Source organism: Mytilus edulis, chromosome 13 (assembly GCF_963676685.1).
Source record: "Mytilus edulis chromosome 13, xbMytEdul2.2, whole genome shotgun sequence".
Taxonomy (NCBI): Eukaryota; Metazoa; Mollusca; class Bivalvia; order Mytilida; family Mytilidae; genus Mytilus; species Mytilus edulis.
In genome coordinates this window covers 38,694,591-38,720,152 of record NC_092356.1, presented here as the reverse complement: position 1 = coordinate 38,720,152, position 25,562 = coordinate 38,694,591, and the positions used below count along the sequence as shown (strand labels likewise).

The window sequence follows — 25,562 nt, the reverse complement described above, 5'->3', positions numbered from 1 at the left end:
ATATCGGCAATCCCGCGTTACGCTTAGACCCCAATGAGACCCACTGATTACTCAACGTATGCTCATTTTATTTGAAAATTATATAAATGAAATTGTTTAATTGATTAGGATGAAGTTATTTTGACGTTTGTCATCAAAATTTGTCAGTAACATATGATTTTACTTTTATTTGGATTTTCAAATTGAACTGACTTCAATAACAACAGATTATCATAAAATGTAATGATGTTAAAATAATGAAAAATGAGCGAATAAACCATGCAATTGTGCTCAACGATATTTTATTCTGTTACAGACGGCCTTAGTACTCTTTTTTTATTGCAAAATTTTTTTTTAAGGAATTGATTTTTCTGGAAGAAGTTCTACAGCAAACTCTGTCTCCATCAGAGTTGATACCACTCCACCGCATCTAACATCAAGACCAATTTTAATTGATGGTAGACATATCAGGAATTTTAGTGAAATTCAAGCCTGGTGAGTAAATATCAAAATAAGGGGATGCATCTAAGTATACATGGAATGATTGATGACAAACTACTATTCAAAACTATATCTAAAGTGTTTATCTCAGTATATTATATCAAAACACAAGGACCTCAAATGTCTAACAATTTGTTACATATTCATTTCAGCTGGAAAGATGTATTTTCTGACTTAGAAAGTGGGATTAAACATTATCTATTAGAAGTAGGCTCCAAACCAAACTTTGGGGACATTGTTCAATCATTCAAGACAACTGAAGACTGTGGTGTTTCTGTACAGTTTTCGGATATAGATAGCCATCAAGGACATGCATACTTTATTACTGTTAAGGTATGATTTTTTACAGAACTTTACGCATACACACATTTCATTTATTCTATATAGTATTATATAGATCATCTACATTCATTTTAATATTTGTATGTATGTTCAATAGCATCATTCCACTTTCAACTATGTTGAAATATATTTTGTTCTCAATACAATAAACATAGTATGTAGGAAACATTTGTCAAATTTAATACCTTACCCCTAATAGACCACTTTCGAGTTCATCCGTCACCGGAAAAAAATCGTCAATTAGGCGCGCCTTTGTGACGTAATTTACCAGATAGAGGGGATCGCCTGTATCCCTGCACTATCAACATTCATCAAGCGTCTAGGTGATCGTCATTGTGCAGGATAAACTAGAAATAATTTTTGTTTCGTAGGTACTTAAGCACAATTCCCTAATGACAGCAGTGCTGATTGTCAATTATGAGAATTTAGTTTGCCGAATAAGTCGTGCAATATAGTATTATAATTTTCCAACCACTCGCTCAACATGGGAATGGAAGTGACGATGCCCCTAAACGCACGAATGATGTTAATTAAAACCAGAGTTTTTGACGGAAATGCAACGAATTCGAAAGTTGTCTATTCTTTTAATTATAGGCAGTCAATAATGCAAATCTAGTAACAACTGCATCATCATGGGGTTACATCTATGATAAAACTCCACCAGAAGTTGGACAAGTATTTGATGGATTTTTGCCTGATATCGGGATGAAGAGAAAGGACATAGACTTTCAAATAAACTCAGATAAGCTTGGTGCTCATTGGGAAAAATTCTATGACCCACATACCACAATAAAGACATACAAAATTGCTGTTGGAACTTGTGCTGGCTGTGATGACGTATTACAAACACATGATATCGGATTAATATATGGTAAATTTACTGAATTTCTTTTGCTTCAATAAAATTAATATTGAAGAGTACAGTAGGAAGCAACCATGCAGTACATGTCATAGTTTATAAAGTCAAGACAGGTTAAGATGATTCGGAAGGATATCCATATACATATAAGCATGTGAAGCATTTGTAAAATCTTATCAATTTGTAAAGAACCAAGATCAGTCAAATAATTCAAATCGTTGATGAAAATATATGTTTGGTCATTGTGGTCACATTTGCACAAAAGACCTCTGAGAACCCAGCCAATTTATTAAAAAATTACTTTCAGCTACTAGAATGATGAACGCGTACTCGTACACGGAACTAACACAAGAGCGGAATGAACGAAATGAATTAACGATTTAAATAAATAAGAAGCATTATGCCCGCTCATTTCATTTATTGAATTCAAATCGTTTTTGTAAGCCTTAAGGCGTGTGTGAACGAAACGATCAATTCATTCCACTGTCATAAAACGGCATTTGGAAAATAGCTAGTCTAAAGAAATCACTTACATGTTGCATGTATACTTGGTTTCAGAGTTCGTTTTAAGAGGAATAAATCTTGCTGTCGGCAGGCAATATTTAACTACAGTTACTGCATGTAATACAGCTGACCTTTGTTCTTCTGTTACTTCTGATGGAGTTATTATTGACAACAGTCCTCCAAATATTGGAAAAATAAAGGATGGAGCAGATTATACAGACATACACTATCAATCTTCTAGGTAATATTCAATAGGTTTATAGAATAGTGATTAAACACTGAAACATCGGTATGTTTCTAAGGATAAATGAATCATCAACTGCGTTTTAAATTTAAAATTCAAACTGTCCGGAGTAAGTAAAAATCGTTTTGAGCAAGATTTGTGGTGGAATCTGTTTAACTATTTTTTTTAGACTATATTCAGACAATTTTAATACTTCTTTTTGAATAATCTGCGAAAAGACACTGTCTTTTAATGTGACGTTGTGATCATGGTGGCTTTTTTTTTATGAAATTACAATAGGACTTAAGAGTAAAGCGCTAAATTTGACGTCATAATCGATATTTGACCGCTGAATAACTGAAATTAAAAATAAACCCACATTGATTAATAATAGATATATTCAAGAAAAAGGATGAATCGGATAAACATTAGAGAAAAAAACAACAGAAAGAATAAAATAACGTAACAACCATTTTTTAGTTCACATCCTAAATCCGTAACAACAGAATTATAAACGATTTAAAGTGTGTCAAAGGCAAAACAGACGGTCACAATTCAAAAAAAAGGTTTGAAAACGCAAAACAGAGAAGAACCCTCATTTAAACAAAATAACAAAATCTTGGTGCTGCAGTTTTCGATTGCAAACATAAAAAAAATGAAGTGTTGAATTAGAATATAATATTGTCGTAATGAAAAATCAGTGCATTGCTATTCTGAAAAGTGTTCTTAGTTATTGTGATTGTTTTAATATCAACAAATGAATAATTTGATACGATTTCAGATCATATGTAGCTGCAACTTGGCATGGTTTTAATGATCCGCAATCAAGTTTAGATAAATACTCCATTAGAGTGGGAACATCAATCGGAGGAAATGATATTATATCACAGACTGAATTGCCATTGACGGATATAGTTGTGTTTCCAAATATAATTGAACCAATCCCAACTAACTCCAGAATCTACGTTACTGTTCGTGCATATAACAAAGCAGGTACTATTCATATAACTGATATGTATAAATGATACATTTTGCCTCTTTTGTCTTCAATATGTTACCTAGTCTGGAACGCTTTATTCTTATACTGTCAGGATTTTACTTCGTCAAAATTATCTCCCCATTACGCCAGTTAATTTTCACAATAGTAGAAATGGAAGCCATTGTAGGGATGACGCGCTGTCAATTTTGCTCTTGAAAACCGATAAATTTCTCCGCATAGCACCATTACCATTCTTATATGTCAGTTGTATTTTACAAGACACATATATCTACTAACTAATGAGCATCAGTTAATGATCTTGTCTGCATTGATTCAACTTAAAACTATTGTCTAATCGGTTGTCAGGTGGAGTTTTTGAAAATTCATAAACATTTAAAAAATTCTAATTAAATATTTCGTGGAAGGACAGACTAGATTTTTTGAGTGGTTGAAAACTATAAATTATAGTTATTACACACAATTATTTTTCGAAGATATGCATCTTCATCATCCAACTTGAAAGACTGTCGTCAAGTACTTTTATTAAAAACATAGCTATTTGAACACACCTACTCTGTTTTTATGATTCATTAGGTAGGTATTTCATTTGACCCATATATCTCATCTTTTAGTACTGTGATTTTTTTTATGTTATAAAGCCAACCTGTAGCTTTAATATATAAAAATAATTGAATCTGAAGCGAGATGATGGATCAAATATTCTTGCATTGTACGTTTTCAAGACAAAATATTCAAGTCAAACGCGTCCCAACATAAAAAGGTGCACTCGATTTTCTCTTTTCGATACAATTGTTACCCATTTTTTAGAATTTTTTCTTAAGCCACATAATGGAAGGGCAGACAGGAAAATTGCTGAACTAATAGATTAATATGTTCCCCTTCCGTGGTATTTTTAAAAAAAAATCGGAGGTTATGCATTTTCTACATCCAACTTGATATATACCCATGTCGTCGACTTGCTATCTAATTGTTCTGCTTAACTATGTAATAGATAAATTGAAACCTTTTGCAAATAGTGTTTTTAAAATAGAACACTTCGTAATTGAGAAGAAAATTGTTATTTTATTTGTTTCTATTAACTTTGTTTTTGTTTTGTTACTATAGCAAACACTACAGTAAGCATTTATCGCCTTCTCTAACACAGAGCTTCGATTCTTTTGTTCTGTTTCAACCGGGTTTCCACCTGTATAATGATCCATTTATCTTAATTTTGTTTGATCGAATGACCCATTAAGTATCTGATTGACACACTATTTCTTATAGTTTTATTCAAAGTTTCACTAAAAAAAAAAAACACTGACAGAACGAGCTAGCTATGTAGCATCAATTTGAATTGATAATGCATATATTTAAAAATCTCATTTTTCAGATTGATTTTAACCCAATATCAAAAGAGTCTGTTTCTTTACATTTAAGTTAATTTTAACAACTTTACAACTGAGGGATAGAGTATATTTCATAAATAAAAGAAACGAAGCAACACACCTTCAGACGATAAATAAAAATCAAGATGACGGTTTATTATCAAAATCATGATATACAATTATTTAATGAACCAAATGTAGAAACGATCACTTTTCCAAAAAATATTTGTTTTGAATTATACAGGTCTTTACTCGGAAATGACATCAAATGGCGTTTTGGTTGATGATTCCCCTCCAACTTTTAGTCGAAAACCTGAGTTGTTTCAGCAGTTGGGATCCATGATGGACAACTCAATTATTTATAGAAGTTGTTTGAAAGTCTCATGGGAAGTTAGTGACGAGGAATCATATATTGAGAGACAGTATATATCGTTAACCTCCCACAGAGGTGGCGAAATCAATTCAACGTCTACAGAGGTAATACATTTCAGAAGTTGTATACAGTTTCGAAAAATGCTATAGGATATTCAAACGCAGAAGTCATAAACTAATTTACAATGTTATATCAAAAAATAAAAGCATTGTTAAATTTTAGTTCGTTTCTGTGTGTGTTGCATTTTAGTGTTTCTGTTTTGTCATTATTCTGCTCTTATGTTTGATGTGTTTCCCTCAGTTTTAGTTTGTAACCCGGATTTGTGTTTTTCTCAATCGATTTATGAATTTCGAACAGCGGTATACAACTGTTGTCTTTATTTAAAAGACAAATAGTATACAAACCACAGCACAGAAAAGAAAAACTGAGCAAAATGAACCCCACCATTATCCAGGCGTGATATCAGGTACACCAAAATGATAAGCATATCTTGCTCGATATGTAGCCCCGATCATGTTGCTGATGTAATCATAACCCGGCGAGAAGTCTTATTCTGTAGGTCACACTCTAGTATTATATCTAAGTTTGTGAAATAAAAGAAGGAGCGTCTAATTTTAAAGCTGACATCACATGGCCATAAAGTATAATCTTAGACTACAGGCATATTTAAACTTATATTAAATTCCAGAAAACAGACAAATGCAAACTAAGAATAAATGGACTGGTTGATATTATTGATTTCAAGGTATCTAGTATGTACAATTTGAAGATGAATTATTAATGTGGTTTAAAATGTACAATGTTATCTTCTACAACAGTTAAATGGAATGGTCCGGGATTATATCTATACCAGACTGAATCTTCACGATGGTGGCACATACTTTGTTACTGTTATTGCATGTAACGGGGCTAAACTATGCGTGAGAGAGACATCTGGTGGTATTTTCGTCGACAACTCACCACCAATTGCAGGTAATGATATCAAAATTCAAAAGCATGTTTTGATGTAAAAGCAAAATAACAAAAGTACCAAACTCAGAGGAAATTTTGATTCAAACGGTAAAATAAAAGCTCAAACACATCAAAATAATGGATAACGACAAAGTACAGACATTTTCCTACGTTACAAATGGTGGATTCAACCAGGTTTTATAGCTAGCTGAACCTCTCACTTATATAATTATAGTTGAATCAAATACCATCATATTGACAACGATGTGTGAACGAAATAACAGACATAATACGTAAAAATGTCAAAAAAGGCCACAGCAGTCAACAGTGTTATAATCTTTATCACTATGTATTTCTTTATATTATAATTTATGGTTTATAGTTTATCTTTACAGTAAGGAGTTTACTGCAGGAAAAATCCACTATTCATAAAAAAGAACATATTTTCTCTTGATATTATTCATATAACGACACACGAACTTTTCGATGTATTTTTTTTTTTAACAACATCAATTGCTAAAATGAAAACAGGAAGAAGAATTGCTGGAAATATTTCTCAACTTCATCATTTTTTGAACTATTTTGCAATGAGAACATATATCAATATATTATTTTCAACATACATTAATTTGAAGGCACGTTTGCTATTGAAACGGACCATGCTGCTAAATTAAATCGTCATGTTGATGGTTGGTGGATGAAATGGTCAACATTCAAATTGTGGTTGTCATGGATAGGATTCTCTGATCTGCATTCTAGTATACACTATTATATGGTATCGGTTGGAAGTAGATATATGGTTGACGATCTTAATAGTGTTAGTTTTCAAATCAATAATATAACTAGATTAAATATAATTTTTCCAATTACATTCCCTTTAACAATTTTATCAACATTCAACATTCATTTTTTTCACTCTTTACCAAAAGTCAAGAACACCATACTGAAGCCGGGAATTTACATGTGTACAAATACGAAAAGCTGTCATTTTCAGGAGTTTGTCTAACTGCATCTTGTTTCCTAAACCTTTTTTATTGAGTGATTTGATTTGATTTTTTTTCAACTTTTGTTAATACTTATTCAAAATTTGCCTAAATGTATCCAATTGTATGTTTTCTCATGTTTTCTATTTTGATTTTCCACTTTCAAAAAGAAGAGAGGTATGTTACAAAAACACATAAAGTACGTACACAAATATAGAATTTGTAAATGGCAATAGTAATATATTTAATTTGCGGACTGAACTCTATAAACATCTGCATTAATGAATAAACATGCCCAAACACAATAGTACAAACACATAAAAGAAGCTTCCTATTATTTATGTAACTTTATATCTAGATTTGATAAAAGCCCAATTGATAAAGAAACTGTCCATAACTTCGAGTGCTTTAAGTTATGTTTCATAACTTAAGTGTATATGTATGTTTGTAGGATAATAAACCAAAGAAATTTCACCACAATGGTTCTGGTGTAGACAAGGGAGATGAGGGTAAAGTGCAGGCTTTTGAAGTAGAGACTTCAAAATTAACTGACTACGACTATGTGTTCATCAGTGTTTGGGCATTTAATAAAGTAAGAAATTAAATACGACGCAATATTAGTTTATCGATAAACAAATCTATTGACAATACTTTAATACAATCTGTATAAACAGATAAAAAAGACCAGAAGCTTAAAACGAAACAAGACCGGTAACATCTTCAAGGTAAGTGCCTCCTTCGCAGCAGGGTAATAAAAATCAGATTTGAATGAAGAATACGACCTTACTATCAAGAACATACTGTAGCAAAATACATTAATTTTTAATCATTTAACATTTCTTGTCATTATGAACTTACGATATAACCATAGAAAAAACAAAACTATCAAATGAGAACTAATTGCAACCATAAACGATAATATTTCTGATATTATTTTAGAACATATTTTTTTTATTTCTTGCATTTATTTGTTTTAGCACTAAATTTGGATGTTAAATTCTATATACTTCTATTGATAACTCGAGCTAGGGCAACACAACTTTATGACGTTGTTATTCGTTTATGTAGAAAAACATATTACTCTCTGCCTTACACCTTCGGAATCCTCCTTTTATGTCACCATACGCACTGCCTGTAATGACAAGCAGCATGTGTGATGTTGTCTCTTGAGTTGTACTTACATGTAAAGCTGCAGACGTATATGCCTGTCGAAATAAAAACATCTTATAAATAGGAACAAATCTACTTCCAAGTATTGTTGTTTATTGTTTATTTCGTTTATCTAGGTTGGACTTCAAAGTGACATGATTCATAACCAATTCCGTTTGATTCCTGGTGGCTCACTTGAGTTGATACGACGATGCTCTTCAAGCACATGTCTAGGACACTGTGTATGTGCACCAAAAGATCAAAGATGTCCTATTGAGGAATCGCTTTGTGTAGACAGTACACAAAGTAAGATAGTATTTTAATGCTCTATTTTATGGCTGTATTTGTATATATTTGTACTTCATATACCTTACAGTAGGACAAATAACTATAATATTTATATTTTAACAATTTAAAACCAATCTAGACATGAATTCTACTGAAAATGTAGATTAACTAAATGCTCATTCTTCAATGGAGTCAAGGAAGCAAGGACAAAGCTGTGTTGTCAAAACACAGAACTTATCCAATAGTTTGATGAGATAATAAAGTCATGTCAAAGGACATATCTGTATTGTTATATAAACCAATATTTGGCCAGCAGATGTATTAAATCTAGACTATGAAAAGTACCATCAGGATCTATCCATAACATTGACCTTCGAATTTGACATATAACGCATGTAATATTCAAGTCAAGAAATTTTGTACATAAATTAATTTTTTTCTTGTTTTCTGTTCATTTCGGGGTTATAAGTATTTGACTATGCGGTATGGGCTTTGCTCATTGTTGAAGGTCGTACATAGACATAATATTGTTTATTTCTGTGTCATTTGGTGTCCTCTTGTGAAGAGTTGTGTCATTGGCACTCATACACCATCTTCTTTTTTCTAGATCATTTTGTTTGTTTAACACCTGACAACACAGTTGAATTAACATATCAACTTGACCATAGGAACAACCTTGTAAGATTGCGTTCATAAAAATCCATAATATCATCATCAATGTTTAGTCAAACATTATCAACTTGAAATAGAAAATTGTTTCACAAGTTTCAAGTATCTTCAATTCAAATTATTTTCTTACATTCGAGTTTCAATATTATCCATCTGTGTCGATGTTACAGCAAAAATATCGTTCTATACATTATTATTTGAAATTTTGCAAAATGTGAATGGAAGTATGTTAAACAATTTTAGATAACACAAACACCTTAATTGCTATCTATGATTTGAATGATTTACGACAAGGGAAAACAGAGGATATCAACTTTACGCCATCACATGACACACTAGCAGCTAGATGGAGAATAGTTCAAATTCAGGGTTTAGTACCACAATGGTAGGTACACAAGGCTTTTATTATAAAGAGTAAATAAAAATGAGAAATTTTATTGTATTACATTATGCAATAAAACATATTGGTCGCTAATATTTTAAAATAATGTGGTAACTCCTGGAACTCCTATGAAAGGGTTATTTCTTACATTAGGTAAACACCCCATTTGATTTAGATCGAGTCCGCATAACAGTATACTAATATTCTTGGTTTCCGTTGTAACAAGTTTTACATGTTCATAAAAATGAAAACCTGGTGCTATTACTTTTCGAAAATTTATAGGCATTTCAAGGTTAGTATATAAAAACATGATTGTAGGTTAGTAAGACAAAATTAATACACTTTGCAAAGGTGTTATTGTTACTCGAGTTGATGAAATAAACTTGTAGAAAATCCGCAAATACATCATAACTACAATACACAGGTTTGGAATCAATGTTTTTAGCAGAGCAGACTTAAATAAGGAGCATATGATCTAAAGTGTGATAATGATTTGTATGGGTCATATCCTTAACAGGAAATATGGTTTGCAGGCCATCGTGTGAGGTGAACATATTATGTTTATGTTATTATGTTGTTGTACTGTTAGTGTAATAAAGGTTCACAATCATGTCCTTCTTAATATATACGTGCATTAGACATATCTAATTCAGATATAGATAACTGAAGTACACTGCTAAAAATGTACTGTAAACTTTCAGAAACTGAACCAATATATCACAGTTAATTTCTTCATATATACATATGAATTTTACCCCCAGGTATGAATGGAGTGTAGGAATAACAGACTCTGATGAACCAGAAGGGATAATTGACGGCTCTGTGGAGAATGTTTGGCATCCTTGTGGTCAAATAGATTATGCTGTCTACACTCTACCTAGAGGTAGCTTTACGAAAATGATAAAATTGAATACTTCTATCAACATAACAATATTAAACAATAAAGGATGTGTACAATATCTTTAAAAGAAATACTTTATTACTAACTCTGATTTTTTAAAAAGAGTATGACCAACATGTATGGTACATATTACAACATTTTATTCTCATATATATTTCTACTAAGCAAAGAAACAACACTCGTAGTTTTGTACGATAAACGCGCGTATCGTCTATGAACAACTTGTAAGTGACTCTTAAATTCAAACAATAAAATGCCAAATGAAGAAAGAATTTGATAAGCATTGAGGGTTACATTTTTCGAAAGGTTTTTTTTATCAAATAAGATATTTTGATATTTGGTCTACAAATTCATCATCGCATTTCATAAAAACAAATATAGTTATCAATTTTCCATCCAATATAACAATAGATTAACGCATATTTAATTTTAAGAAATATTCATTTCTAAAATTGAGAACGGAAATGTGGAATGAGTTAAAGAGACAAAAACTAGACCAACGAGCAGAAACAATCGAAAGCCACCAATGGGTCTGCAATCAGCGAGAAAATCACGTACCCGGAGGCATGCTTCAACTGGCCTCTTAACAAAAATGTGTACTAGTTCAGTGATAATAAACGTCATACTAAACTCCGAAATATATAAATGAACTAAAATCAAAAATCATACATGACTAACAAAGGCCAGAGGCTCCTGACCTAGGACATACGCAAAACTGTGATGGGGTTAAAATGTTTTGCGAGATCGGAACCCTTCCCCTTACCTTTAGTCAACGAATTAACAAAGGACTACTAAATGTAGCAGTTAGTGACATGCCAGCTCCAGGACTCAATTAAACTGATTGAAAGATTACAGATGTGTCTTCATCATATGAACTGTTTGCTTTAAAAAAAATCTTGTTTAAAGCCTGGGTTAACTATTGATGCCTAAATCCCCCCCCCCCCCAAAAAAAAATAATAAAAAAAATAAGTACATCAGTCAAAAAGCTAAAAGTATGTAGATATAAAATATAATGATAGTTTTACTAGTTTCATAGCACAAAATATGAACATTAACTAATTTGAAATATAGCTTGTGGTTTATAATGTACTCTAACAGGGCCTTCTACAAGTAATCTTGTAACTAGTTTTGGTAAATTGTTAACTGCTTAACGAACTGATAACGATGTTGTATGTTTTTTTAGGAAAAGTTCTAAATGAGTTTCAGACATACTCATTCTTTGTCAGAGCATGGTATGACGGTAACACTTTTGCTGACTTTAAATCTGATGGTGTTACAGTTATGTCAAAACCTCTGACGACAACGAACTTTGTTGGCGCGGGGGTAAGGAATTTATTTATAATTTGATATCCCTTGTTGCGATCTCACGAAACCGTTAACGTGAACTCACTTCATATTTAGGACAGGTTAAAATAGTACATTATTATACTTGACTGAACAAGAAGGACACTTAAAATATATTTATCACCTGATGATGAATTTTATTGTGCAAGAATTTCTTACCGAAACTTAAGGACTGTATGTTATTTCATTGATCGTTATCCATTAAGAAAATAACGTCACGTCATTGATATACTTTACATTGTCGATAACGTGTTTTAACCAATCACAGAATTTAGGTTGACACGTTCGAAAATATTACCATTCAAAACATAAGATGCTGAAACGGAGAATTCGTCATATTCGGGGAGATATGTACTTCTCGCTTTAAGTAAAGATTATCTAAACACCAATATTCTAGAAAATATTAAAGATGATACATTGTGTTCATGTAACGTAATATAAGGATAATTGTAGTTTTCTATGGAATGCAATACGAACAAAGTAGATTTCGGGAGAATGTTTATTGGAGCAACTAAAAACAGTGACCCTGGCCGAAATACATTTAAACCTTGTTACTGCAAATAATTTTGTAGGAGAAATTATGTAATTTTGGTTTCTTGGAAATCAAAAATATATAATGTTAGAACTGGTTTATGTATTAAGATAATGTAAAAGTATTACAGTAATTTTTTTAGGTAATGGAACATTTACCTGGCCACCGGAAGAAGGATATTGATTATATGCTACGAGGCGGGCTATTTTCTGTTTCATGGCAAAAAGCATTTGTCAAGGCTAGCACTGTTATAGAGAAATTCCATGTTTATTTGAGTACTTACCCGGGTGGTATGTACTATATTTAAGAGCATCAATAATGTATGTTTACGATAATGTATGTTTTTAAATTTTATATCATTGTTACAAGAAAACAAATTCAGATACATAGGACTATTATTGAGAGCATTTACTTTGACAGATACGCATTTATTTTTCTGCAACATTCGTGACAACATTAGTTATCAAACTATATGAAAACAAGATGCTTTAGCATTATATTTGCTTTGCTTTGCATAAAATAGTATTACATCTGATACACATATATAGTGGAGTACAGTGCTTTTCTATGTTGATATTCTCATCTCTACCTTTTGATGTTCTATTGATCAATATAACATGAATAAAATTGAGTGTCTACAAAACTAGTTTTGTACCTGTATACAGTTAAAAATCTAATATTTGTCTTCATCTTAATTTGTTTGTCCTTGCATGGAATCGACATTGGTTATTATACATTATCTTTTATACATCACAATTTGATCTATTGAATAAAATATTGTTTAAACTAATTCGGACTTCTTGGAATACACGTTCAGCAGGATTGCTCTAACACTACGCATTTGGATGTATAGATAGTACATAAGATTATTTGACAAGTATGTGTGTAGTACTTGTTAATTTTCTGTCTAAGAAGGGGATGCAAATATTATACACATCATTTTCTCCATCAGCATCAACTGGTCTAAATTCAATTTCTGTTACGGGAAACATAGTCTATATTTGTTTTCGATGATTCATACACGTGTTTTATGCATTTGGGTGTTCTATACGGATGGAAATTACTCCATGATTTTTTCCTCCTACACGTAATCTTCATCAGCATTATCAGATCTCTTTGTTCATGTTTTTTTTTTCAAAAACCTCTTTTTATAATTATGGATTAGAAATAAAGAGAAATATTATTTTTTTCCAAAACAGAGCATATGATTGCATACTGTAAAAATCATATACAATCTTGAAATATAATTATATGTACAGAGAATATTTGTTTCGAAAACTTTCGAAAATTAACAATTTTTTACAAGAAACAATATGGTGTACCTCATTCTTTATTGCACTAAACTTACACATACATATATCTTTTCATTTTATAGTTGTATTTGACATCTTCATTAAACATCAATAACAAGCTTTACGGTAATTTATTGAGTTATTTTCAAATCACACCTCCTTATTATGATTGAGTGTACACAACAAACAAAATGTCTTTCAGGTCATGACATACACAAAGTTGAAATAGATATTCCTGGATCAGTATCAACAGTTGATATCAGCCGAGTTCCACTGTTAACCGGTGTTTGGTATTATTCTAATGTGGTTGGTTACAGTTATGCTGGACAACATTGTACACTGTCATCAGATGGATTTGCTGTAGATATAGATAAACCTTTAGTCGGAGTTGTGCATGACGGCATAGGTTAGTTTATTATAGTACGACTGTAATCAAACAATTATTTGAAGACTGCGATATAAACGTGAATAAATAAGTGCAAACTAGTCTCTAAAAAAACAACCAGTACTGCATTTTCTTTAACAGTTTATTTTAAGTTTCATAATAATATCTACATATTAGCTTGAAAAGATATATCAATATGATAAGGAACAAAAACTATTGAATTTCGCAGTTTTGTTATTAAATTCTCAATTGCACTCTAGGGGCAGTTTTCCATGAGCATTTTTATATTCTGCAGGACATAAGGAAATTGATTTTCAAAACAGCTCAGAGGTTGTTGGTGCATCCTGGAGTGGTTTTGTAGATCACGACTCCGGTATTCAGAAGTATTACTGGTGCGTTAAAAATGAAATCACCAATACGGAATGTGATGTGCTACCCTTTCAAAATGTTGGTATTCAAAGATCAGTATCCAAATCTATCAACTCGTCTATGATACACTCAGGTAATTAAGTACGGTAACATACGTCTACCAATGATCAAATCTCATAAAACAATTAAGACGACACATCATGGCAAAATACAAAAACTTCAGGAATCGCATATTATAATTAAAAAAGAAAAAAATTCCTTGATCTTCAGAATTAAAAAAAGTGTTAAAAACGACACGGAAAAGAGATTTATTAGAAATGTCAAGTTTTTTATTTTGTTCATTTTAATTGTGTGTGTCCAATACGTTCTTCAAAATTAATTATATTTGCAAGAAAATTATAAATATTTGTTTTGATATATGACGTTTAAACTTTTACGTAAATAAACTCATCATAGATACCAGGACTAGATTTTGTACATACGCCAGACGCGCGTTTCGTCTACAAAAGACTCATCAGTGACGCTCGAATCTAAAAAAGTTAAAAAGGCCAAATAAAGTACGAAGTTGAAGAGCATTGAGGACCAAAAATTCCTGAAACTTTTGCCAAATCCAGCTAAGGTAATCTATGCATGAGGTAGAAAAGCCTTAGTATTTCAAAAATTCAAAATTTTGTAAACAGTTAATTTATAAATATAACCATTTCAATGATAATTCATGTCAGCACAAATAGTGCTGACTCTTGGGCTGGTGATACCCTCGGGGAAATAAATCTCCACCAACATAGATTTACTTTCCAATGCACTTCCACTCATCTTTTTTAAGTTTATGTTCAATTAATAGCTATAAGTACAAATTGTTAATCATTTAAAAGTGTTTTGCAATTTTTCTGATACAAAGCTGAAAACAAAAGAACTGCAAAATAGTTAGATAAATAATACTAGAACACACCACTTTAGAGCGTGGGTAAAAGTATGTTAACTATTGTATGATGAATTTTTATAAAAAGGGGCCTCGGTGGCCGAGTGGTCTTAGTAGTTACTACTGTAATCACTAGCCAGTCAATACTAAGGTTGTGATTCCGAACCCCGCTCGTGCGGGTGCACTCGACTCCAATCTCAATTGACTAGGATTGTCAGATTTCCTTTCGAAGGTCGGTGGTTTTCTCCGCTTCCTTCACCAATAAAAACTGACCGCCACGAAATAGCCTAAATGTGGTGCTTAAAAGTGGTATTAAAACAATAAAATTAAAAAATCAAAATCAATTTTTGTAAAAGATTTTATGGCTATAGAATTTCAGGAAAAGTATCAAAAATGAAAGGTACTTGGTGACAGGACAAATGTTTTTGGTCCCTCACCCTTTTTTCAAAGTTTTTTTAAATTTTTTTCTTCTAATTTTCTGTATACTTTGAACATATAAACACTAAAAAAGTGATTTTGCTATTTACTGTCAATTCTAAGTTCACAATCCTATACTATATAGTCATTATAGAGACTCTCGGTCTATATATACAGTCCGCCAAAAGTTAAGCACCACTTATTTTTATTGCATTTATTTTTTTCAAATTTAAAAATTCAATTATTCCTCGAAAAAATGAAAACAATCATATAGCAATTTTGCTAATGTATACCATAAACAAACCAGCAATATAATTTTGGTCACTTATGAAGGTTATATGCATGAAGGTTTTTCGTTCTTAGAAATAATGTAAATTACACAATTCAGAAACGGAATTTAAGTTTCACTGTGATTTTATTTTTTTACAACAATTGATCACCCAATATCATTAAAATTTTCTACACATAATCTTTGGTATGTTCGGCAAATTTAATCTCAATATTTGAGTCAATAGCATGTGTAACAACCTCTCTTCCGGTACAGTTTCATAACACGACGTATCATTCTCGATAGAAGCTAGAATTAAGGCTTCACAACTTGAGTTGAGGAAATATGTTGCATTAAACAACAAATGCCACTTATAAATCGACAAAATATTGTGAAGGTGGATCTCTGCGTTTGAGATTTCCGCCAATGGCATCTCAAACAAGTTTGATAGGGTTTATGTATGGAGACATGGAAGGCAAAAAGTAGTATAAATGGCTTGTTGCTCTTTGAACTCTGTTACAATCCTTGCCCTGTGTGGTCTACCGTTGTCGTCCATGTACAAGGGTCTTGACAATGTTGACGAAAGTAGGGAATTATTAAAATGAGGGACAACAGTGGTTTAAGGTTTCAAATCTCTGTATGTCTGTCTGTTTATGTTACCCTGCAGATTATGCATAATCAATTTATAATGGTATAAGAGGCAGCCCCGTACTGGAACACCACCAGCACTAAATGCAGTCCTTGTGCAAACATTGTTTTGGTCAAATGCCTTTTGTTTCCCCGCGAAATTCGTAATATGGCGTCTCCTGGCAGTAAAAGAAACTGACTCCCATCATACCAATGAGTGTTTTGTCAGCTTCTTATGTTCAACCATAGATAGTCATTATCCCATTGAAACCTGACGGTAGAGTGCCTGCCTGTAAGTACAGGTCTCTATACACCACGATTTGCTCTTCTGTTGCCTTTATGAAGTCGACAAACCAATGTACGAACACTAACACGACCACCTGGAGAAACAGTGTATTTGTAAACGCGCAGATGACCTTTGATAAGAGTTTGCTTGACTGCTTTATTGGAGTTCAATCTTTTTGGTCGAAATGAATTTTCTTAGTGTATGTTAAAGGTAATTCATAACACCAAACATTAATATTTTTTCGCAGTAGTTTAAAAAAAAAATTTGCCACTTATATTTCAGTGGTGCTTAACTTTTGGCGGACTGTATAATATACCAGTGACAACCGCGGAATTGATAGTAAATAGCAAATATATTTTATTTATAGCATATGTCGGATCATAGTATACAGAAAAACGCATGGTACCTTTAGGACATAGAGGAATGTTCGTTGATTTATTGTTAAAGAAATCTCAAGAGAATCGACAAACAAAATGAAGTCTTCGATTTAATAGTAAATATCCTTAATTAATCAATAAGCAGAAAAATTATATTGAAAATGTGAGAATTATTGTCTTGCTAGTTCTTTTTATATTCTAGGGGCTAAGTTAATAAGCAAAGTATATGCTGTTGATTTTGTTGGCCATGTATCGGACATTGCAACCTCGGATGGTGTCACAATGGATGAAACCCCACCAAAACCGGTAAAGCTGATTTTCACTGAAAAAAGTATGATAAAGAATCCATCATTTGAAGACGTTGATAATGACTTTGTAGACATTTCAAACATTTCCGCAGCTAATATTTGTGGATATACAAAACCTTATCACTGGAATTCTTCTGATCAGGATTGTATTTGCGTCCTGGGTTCATCAAAATCTATTGCTATGGATGGTCGGTCTTTTTTATTTTTCAGAGGAAGTGTATTGCAGACATTAAATAACTTACAAATAGACAACACATATAGCATTAAATTCTTTACTGCTCATGTCCCCTTTGAAGATTCAGTGTTTTCTACTAAAGAAGGTTATATTGAATTTGGAAATGAAAGACATGTGTTTCTTGTGTACCAAAAGCAAGACAAACATGGTTCTGACATTGAAGTATCCTGGCATCCTCATACATTTTTCTTTACCGCTAAGAATATAAATGTTAATATTTCATTTGGAAGCATGGACGACACAACAGGCGTTTTACTCGATAATATTCAGATTTCTAAGGCTGAAGTATTTGTTGTAAAGACAAACTCTTATCCGGTTTTATCTCACGCAATTTGGCTACATGAATGGTCATCAATACATGCCTCATGGCAATTTATTGATGAGGAAAGTCCTATTGTTGAATATCTCTGGGCAATTGGTAAGTTTATTTTTTGGAGGGTTACCCAATGTTGATCGAATTATGTTTGGTTCAATCCTTGGAAGCCAAAAAAAGAGGGACGAAAGATACCAAAGGGACAGTCAAACTCATAAATCTAAAACAAACTGACAACGCCATGGCTAAAAATAAAAAAGACAAACAGAAAAACAATAGTACACACGACACAACATAGAAAACTAAAGAATAAACAACACGAACCCCACCAAAAACTAGGGGTGATCTCAGGTGCTCCGGAAAGGTAAGCAGATCCTGCTCCACATGTGGCACCCGTCGTGTTGCAAAAAGTGACATATTTTATTTAAACTCTATATAGTAACGAACAAGAAACTTTTCTTAACAGAACATATTACTTGTACACATGATATGAATACATTATGGCATCACGCAGTGCCATTACAATGTATTTCAATGAATATAAAATTCACAAAATAATAGAAGGCTTATAAGGTGGTACACAAGGCTAAATCCGACTCGTTACTTGTCCTTGAACATTACAGATGGAAAGTAAATACAGAGCACTTCCGGATCCATAACTTCATTTTAAGCACTGACTGCCATTAGCAACGTCACTCCAGTCACGATTCAGTGATTCCAAATTTAATAAACTAACTTATTCCAACAAAAGCAAAAGGGCGGCCTCCCTGGATCCACATAATCAAAGTAAAAAAAAAACAAAGCTGTAATTTTAAAAATATAAAATGGATGCAAATTATTTTTTAAGGTAATTTTGACAAAAAACACGTCATGATGTCCCTTTTTGTGCATTATTATTGAAATTTACATTATTTGAAAGGTTACAAAGAGGGAAGCACAGAAATACAGAGATATACAAGTGTTGGGCTAAACACCTGCGCCTACAATTATAATATTATATTAGCACATACGTCTACAGTTCACATAACTGTTGTTTCGATCAATGGTGCTGGATTGTCGGCAGTAGCCACAGCAGAAGCCCTTTATATTGACCTGACACCTCCTGATATAGAATTCGTTTATGATGGAATTGGTAGGTATATAAGATATTCAGTTTAATTAGTAAGGCACAGCCCACTCATCTAATTTATGAATCAAGTTTTTTGTTAAATTATAACCAAAATGAAAACTTCTATTATCTATGACATTAAACACCATATTTTAAACCTTTATCTTTGAGTATTTCCCCTGTAACTTGAAATAGAATCTATAGCTGTATTTTTTTCTTCTTTATCAAATTTTGTTAGGTGTGTTAGAAATGTATAATCAAATTATGTATTTAAAACAAAATCAAAACAGTTCTACAAACGATAAATGGTCGGCGCCTTGCTCAGAATATCAATACTCGGCATGATAACTATTAGATATACAGGTATAATTAGTTTAGGAAATAAAATTGTCCCAATTGATTCATTTCGTACAAAGGATAACATGATATGAATTGAAAGCACCACATTCCAAACGAACCAGTTGTCTGCGCATAGTCAAACAACAACGATCAACACATACATTGTTGTAGTGAATATAGCCAGACTTTGTAGTCAGAGTCTTAAATAAAGGCAACAGTAGTATACCGCTGTTCGAAATTCATAAATCGATAGAGAAAAAACAAATCTTGGTTACAAACTAAAACTGAGGGAAACGCATGAAATATAAGAGAACTACGACACAACAGAAATACAACATTAAAATGTAACACACACAGAAACGAACTATAATATAACAATGGCCATTTTCCTGACTTGGTACAGGTCATTTTAAGAAATAAAATGGTGGGTTGAACCTGGGTTAGTGGCATGCCAAACCTCCCGCTTTAATGGCAATGTTAATTATAACATAAAAATGAGAACATTACATGACAGGACTACAATACAAATAAATAAGAGAAAAAATAGGACAGAGAAACAAACGAACAATAGCCAACAAAAGGTACTAGGTTAAAGAAAAAATACGCCAGGCGTGCGTTACGTCCCCACAAGACTAACCAGTGACGCTCAGATGAAAAAAGTTGAAAGCCAAAACAAGTACAAAGATGAAGAGCACTGAGGACCAAAAACTTCAAAAAAATGGGCCAATACTACCCGGGTTATCCGCCTGTGACAAGAACATCCTTATTATTTAAAATCATTCATACTTTTGCAAACACTAAATTTTATAAAATGACTATATTGATAATCATGATCAAACTGAAGTTGTGACGAGCTACAGAATAAAAACGGATGCATTACAAAATACACAGCCGTGTTAGCCAAAGCCAGTGCAACGCACAAAGTGACGTCACATTTGAATTTCTAAAACGAGTTCTTAAAATTAAGAAAGAATTTGGATGGAGTTCAATATTAGATTTGTATGACTTCTCTAACATTTATTTTTAACAGTGAAAATTACAATACTAATTAATATCAAATTGTAGTGGAAATTAGATAATTAATTGTATTATCTAGCTATGACGGTGTTTCTTCTAAGTCAAACCTTTATATATCTGAATAGTCTGGTCTGAGAATTAGTCTATAGCTAATCGTGACATTGTGTCGGAGAGTGGATTTATCGTGGCGAGTGATGCAAGCTTAGAGGACGCTCACACTGTTAATATACTGGGTTTATCTTCTTTTTAAGCTAATGCAATTCCCTCGGTTTTTGTTTGCTACCTTGATTTGCATCTACGAAATGGATTTGTTTTACATTTGTCATTTCAAGGCCTCATATAGCTGACTATATTGTATGAGCTTTGCTAATTTTTGAAGGCCATACGGTGAACTGTAGTTGCTAATTTCTGTGTCATTTGGTCTCTTGCGGAGAATTGTCTCATTGCAATTATACCACATCTTCTTTTTTTATAATTATTATATTTAATGTCGCTACGTATAAAATACTGTCGTATCTAAGTTGGTCTAAACACATAAATTATTGGGCTTGATCTAGTCCATATGTCGTAAAAGTATAACATACAATACAAACATGCAAACAATGCAGCTACCAGCAGTAACATTTAACTAGAAAAATGAGTTAAAAGACGGCACATGAGTTACTAAGACGGGTCAAATTTGACTAGGTTCTACAGGAAGCAATGTTTATCCAATAGTTGGTCCAAAATTTCGAGTGATACCCTTAAGTTCCAAGAATCACAAAAAAAAACGTTGATGAATCGATCAGCAAAATTTGAACAAGTGTTATGAACTGTCGCATTGATTATGCTTATGTTTTAAATAATTCAACAATAACTATGTTTGTTTCTTATTTATTTGAATCTACCAAATACAAATTATATATATTTGCAAATATTTCTCATTTTATTTATAGAAAACATTGAAAGTTCCATAACTGCATTAAATAATAATCTTCCACAAAATGTAATAAAACTATTAATAAAGTACCTTAAGCAAGAAGTGTAGATTTGGTGTCACTTGTCAATGCATTTTTGAATCCGTCCTGATATTATGTTATTATAATGTAGGTTATGACATAGACAGTCAAACAACCGATGAAATCATTGCTAACTGGAGGGTAGAAGATTTGGAGTCCGGATTGTCGTATTGTGAATGGGCAATTGGTAGGTTTTAATGCTTAATATTACTTTTTTGTACCTAAAAATTCCGACTAACATCAACAATTTACAGTAAATGTAGGCGATTTGGATTTGTATTCAAGATGTATTAATATAAATTAAATTTCGTTGCACATTGGCTGTACCTGTAAGTTTTATACATCCGCAGAAAAATTTTCTGTAATTTTAATTTCTCTTTCAGTAAAAATAGTGTTGCACAAGTATTATAACATCATAGTTTTATTTAAGGAAGCGTGAGAAAAACTTGTTGTGCAATAAATTAAAGTATGTAAAATTTGCAATCGAAATAAATATATCTTTTGTTAAATGCAAACATTAAAGCATTTCATCGCTTTAAAAAAAATGAGATGTCCACGACTTTAATTTAAAAAATTGCAGTTCTGCATCTTATTCATAGGTTTTAGTGAATTTGGTAATGAGGTCCAAGCGTTTGTTCGAATATCGTCTGAACTGTCATCTGCGTCTAAAGTATTTGACCATAGCTTGTTGTCATCAAAGACGGTCTATGTAACACTACGGTGTCACAATAAGGCAGGCTTATACAGCAAGAAATCATCCGATGGTGTTACAATATCAGACAGACCTCCATCTATTCAGAATGCTGAGATTCAAATTCTTGACCAACCAATTACGGAATACAAAAGTAAATCAAACTTTCATGGAAACACCTCTACTGTGCGGTTAAAGTGGATGGGCTTTGAAGATAAATCACGCTTAGATTCATTTCTTGTAAGTAGATAATATCTTTTTATTAAATCTTAGTTAAAACTTTTAACACACATAACTATCGTCCACTATTTTCGAATACTTTGTACAGTATCTTATTTTGTTGATGATCCCCAAAATAATGTAGTTATTTTTTTATCATCATTTCTCAAAGATTCCTGCTGACATTTTTGCATAAAACACAGCTTGTGTGCATGAAAGCGATATTTTTCTACCGATATCATCGAAGTAAAAAATTAAAGATAATTGTGGAAGTAGATGTAATTTATCATTGTGTTTTCCTACCATCAATTATTTTAAATCAGTAGTTCAATTTCTTTGAAATTTTTAGAAAAAATTTGCACTTGTAATTATTTCTTGATACCATGAATTTCGAGGTTGACATGGCAATATAATGATTCTATCATAATTACTTAAGACAACGTACATCCACAACTATTTGTTCATTACTTGGAAGATACATTCAACAGTAGTATACCACTGTTCAATTACGTATTCAAACATTTTTTCTACATACTTAAATATTTATATTATTTCATTGTTCGAATTGATTTTTTATGTACAAGTACCGTTCCGTCTCTACAATAGAATTGCTTCTCCAACTTCTCTTGAACAATTCAATTGATTTCAATTAAACGTTAAGAAAATTTTCTTATATGTTGCCTATTTTATTTGAGTTGTAATATTTAGACGTGAAAACTTCCCATTATACTGTACTGAGGTTTTCAAAAGTCACATTCCTTTCTTCTATGTAATCATCTTGATGATTGATATAGATTCACTATTTGGCAAACAATTCTAAATAGTTAATTAGACAGTCTCGACAGTAGGAAGTCCTCCTCACATTATAACGAAATATACCTTATATATTCTAGGTTGAATTTGAAAACCAAGACAAGACGGTTTCATTATCAAAGACAGTTCTTTATGATCATGATGGTGTAATGTACTGTAGTATGACTGGTTTTGAATTGCATGATGGACAGTATGTAGCAAGAGTATCAGCAATTAATAATGCATTTCTATCAAGTCAACCTGTATCAACAAATATTTCTGTGTCTACAAAAAATCCTAAAGTATCAGGTATGTTATTGTTTTATTACTTAAAATAGTTTTGTCTTTTCTCGAGGGTACATATAAACGTATTTGACGTTCGCGTATTAAGAAGCAATGCAAAACTAATAGTACTATACAAGTTGTACAAAAATGTTTGGTAATTATAACAAAGAAGATGTGTTATGATTGCCAACGAGACAACTCTCCACAAGAGACCAAATGACACAGAAATAAACAACTATAATGTTCATTATTTATTTCATTTAGGTTTTTGTTGTTTTCAATACTCTTTTACATTGTTATTGATTTAATCTTCTGTTGCAATTGATTATAATATAAGTCTGGTATCTTTAATTACGTGATTCTAGATTTTTTTAAATTTAACAATACAAACAATTGGAGAACATTTAAGGATCTTCAACATGTATTACCATCTTATACTTCAACAAAAAAGAATTTTTAAGAAATTAACAAAGTAAGTCCAATGCAAAAGGAAAACAAAAATCTACCACATATAGACATTACCCAGATATTAAATTAAAGCTTAAATATTCTTTGAAATAACCAGCACATACTAGAACAATGATCTGGGATTTATAAGAAACGTAAATTGTAAACGAAGATGACGAAAATAATCAATGAAAATAATCGGGAAGATAAAAGTTGAAGACATGAATTAAATGAGGAGAGCTTTGGGAATATTTAGAGTTTGACATAGTGTATAGACACCTGTAGATTGTTGCAAACTTTATTAGAGAAGTCTTTTATCTTATCTACACTATGGGTATATTCCTCGTTAGATCTTTACACATATCTTAATGACAATACAATAACATTATATGAATACATAATAAGTGAATGCATTATATATGTTTAGAAACAAAGTCCATCACAATGTCGGAAAAGAACAGAACTTTAATCATAAGCTGGGATACGTATTTTACCTCTGCACTTACCTTGTACTATGAAGTGTCTGTAGGGACAGCTTCAAATGGAGCAGATATTGTACAGTGGCAGGAGACGACAAATGAATTTCTTGTGATGCATGTCCCACTTCGAGTTAAATTCTACAGTGGAATGAATATCTATATTACAATTACAGCTATTGGATTACATGGGCAACATACGACAACAACTGTTGCTCTAACTGTGTAATGAAGAGATATTTAACATCTAAAGTTCGTTGACATGACAGCAATACTCTATGTAAAAAGGCGCTTGTGTCAAGCAGCATCTGTTATTATTTTCTGTATTACACTAGTATTTTAAATACAATATCTTCATTATTTCAGCCTTTTTCATCTTCAATGCTTGTTCACACCAGCAAATAATCTTACATTGAAAGAAATGTTTAGATAATTGTCATCACTCCTAATCTTCAACAAGACCGAACAGTTTAAATACATTTACATATTGCACACATGCTCGCCTTCAACATGTTTTTGCACCGTCTTGTTGTAATTAAAATAATGCAACACAGGACTTATTTCGCTTCCTTGCTATGTAAAAATAATGGGATGTGATATGACTGCCAATTAGACAACTATCCACCAAACGTCAAATGAAAATGATGTGAGCAATTATAGGCAACCGTACGATCTTCAACAATGGGAAAAATCTATACCGTATGAACAGTTATAAAAGTCATGAAAAATATGAAACAATTCCAGTAAGAAAACTATGTTTTTCTCTAAAACATACTAGTTCTGTTGATACGTTTTTATACATACACACTCAATCGGTTCTACATCATTGGCTTTAAAATATTCGGATATGAGCGTTCCTGATGGAGGTTAATCCAGGAAAGCACTTCGGACGCATGAAATTCAAAAAATGTTTCATGTATTACCGATTTATGATCTTCCAAACTTGAATAACTGATCAGATTTTTTCCATAGTATCTAAATCAAAACAACATATTTCTTTATAAACATTCGATTTCAAAGCTAACGTACTAAAGCCATTCATTCATTGAA

The 25,562-nt window shown here is 32.0% G+C and overlaps 1 protein-coding gene across 1 annotated transcript in view; it reads left to right on the top strand.

Annotated features, from left to right (window-relative positions):
• Nucleotides 1–24,853, top strand: part of LOC139500294 (uncharacterized) — a 58,810-nt gene extending 33,957 nt beyond the window's left edge. Inside the window, exons 30-51 of the mRNA XM_071289037.1 lie at nt 339–474; nt 633–813; nt 1,417–1,693; nt 2,240–2,426; nt 3,190–3,401; nt 5,017–5,249; nt 5,964–6,117; nt 6,732–6,913; nt 7,531–7,671; nt 8,366–8,534; nt 9,429–9,570; nt 10,329–10,450; nt 11,652–11,791; nt 12,487–12,634; nt 13,839–14,042; nt 14,317–14,523; nt 17,487–18,245; nt 19,060–19,272; nt 21,694–21,789; nt 22,202–22,533; nt 23,406–23,613; nt 24,464–24,853. Of these exons, the coding sequence (XP_071145138.1) occupies nt 339–474; nt 633–813; nt 1,417–1,693; nt 2,240–2,426; nt 3,190–3,401; nt 5,017–5,249; nt 5,964–6,117; nt 6,732–6,913; nt 7,531–7,671; nt 8,366–8,534; nt 9,429–9,570; nt 10,329–10,450; nt 11,652–11,791; nt 12,487–12,634; nt 13,839–14,042; nt 14,317–14,523; nt 17,487–18,245; nt 19,060–19,272; nt 21,694–21,789; nt 22,202–22,533; nt 23,406–23,613; nt 24,464–24,741 (4,721 nt within the window). The 3' untranslated portion in view covers nt 24,742–24,853. The remainder of the gene's footprint in view (nt 1–338; nt 475–632; nt 814–1,416; nt 1,694–2,239; nt 2,427–3,189; nt 3,402–5,016; nt 5,250–5,963; nt 6,118–6,731; nt 6,914–7,530; nt 7,672–8,365; nt 8,535–9,428; nt 9,571–10,328; nt 10,451–11,651; nt 11,792–12,486; nt 12,635–13,838; nt 14,043–14,316; nt 14,524–17,486; nt 18,246–19,059; nt 19,273–21,693; nt 21,790–22,201; nt 22,534–23,405; nt 23,614–24,463) is intronic.
• The last annotated feature ends 709 nt before the right edge of the window (nt 24,854–25,562 follow it).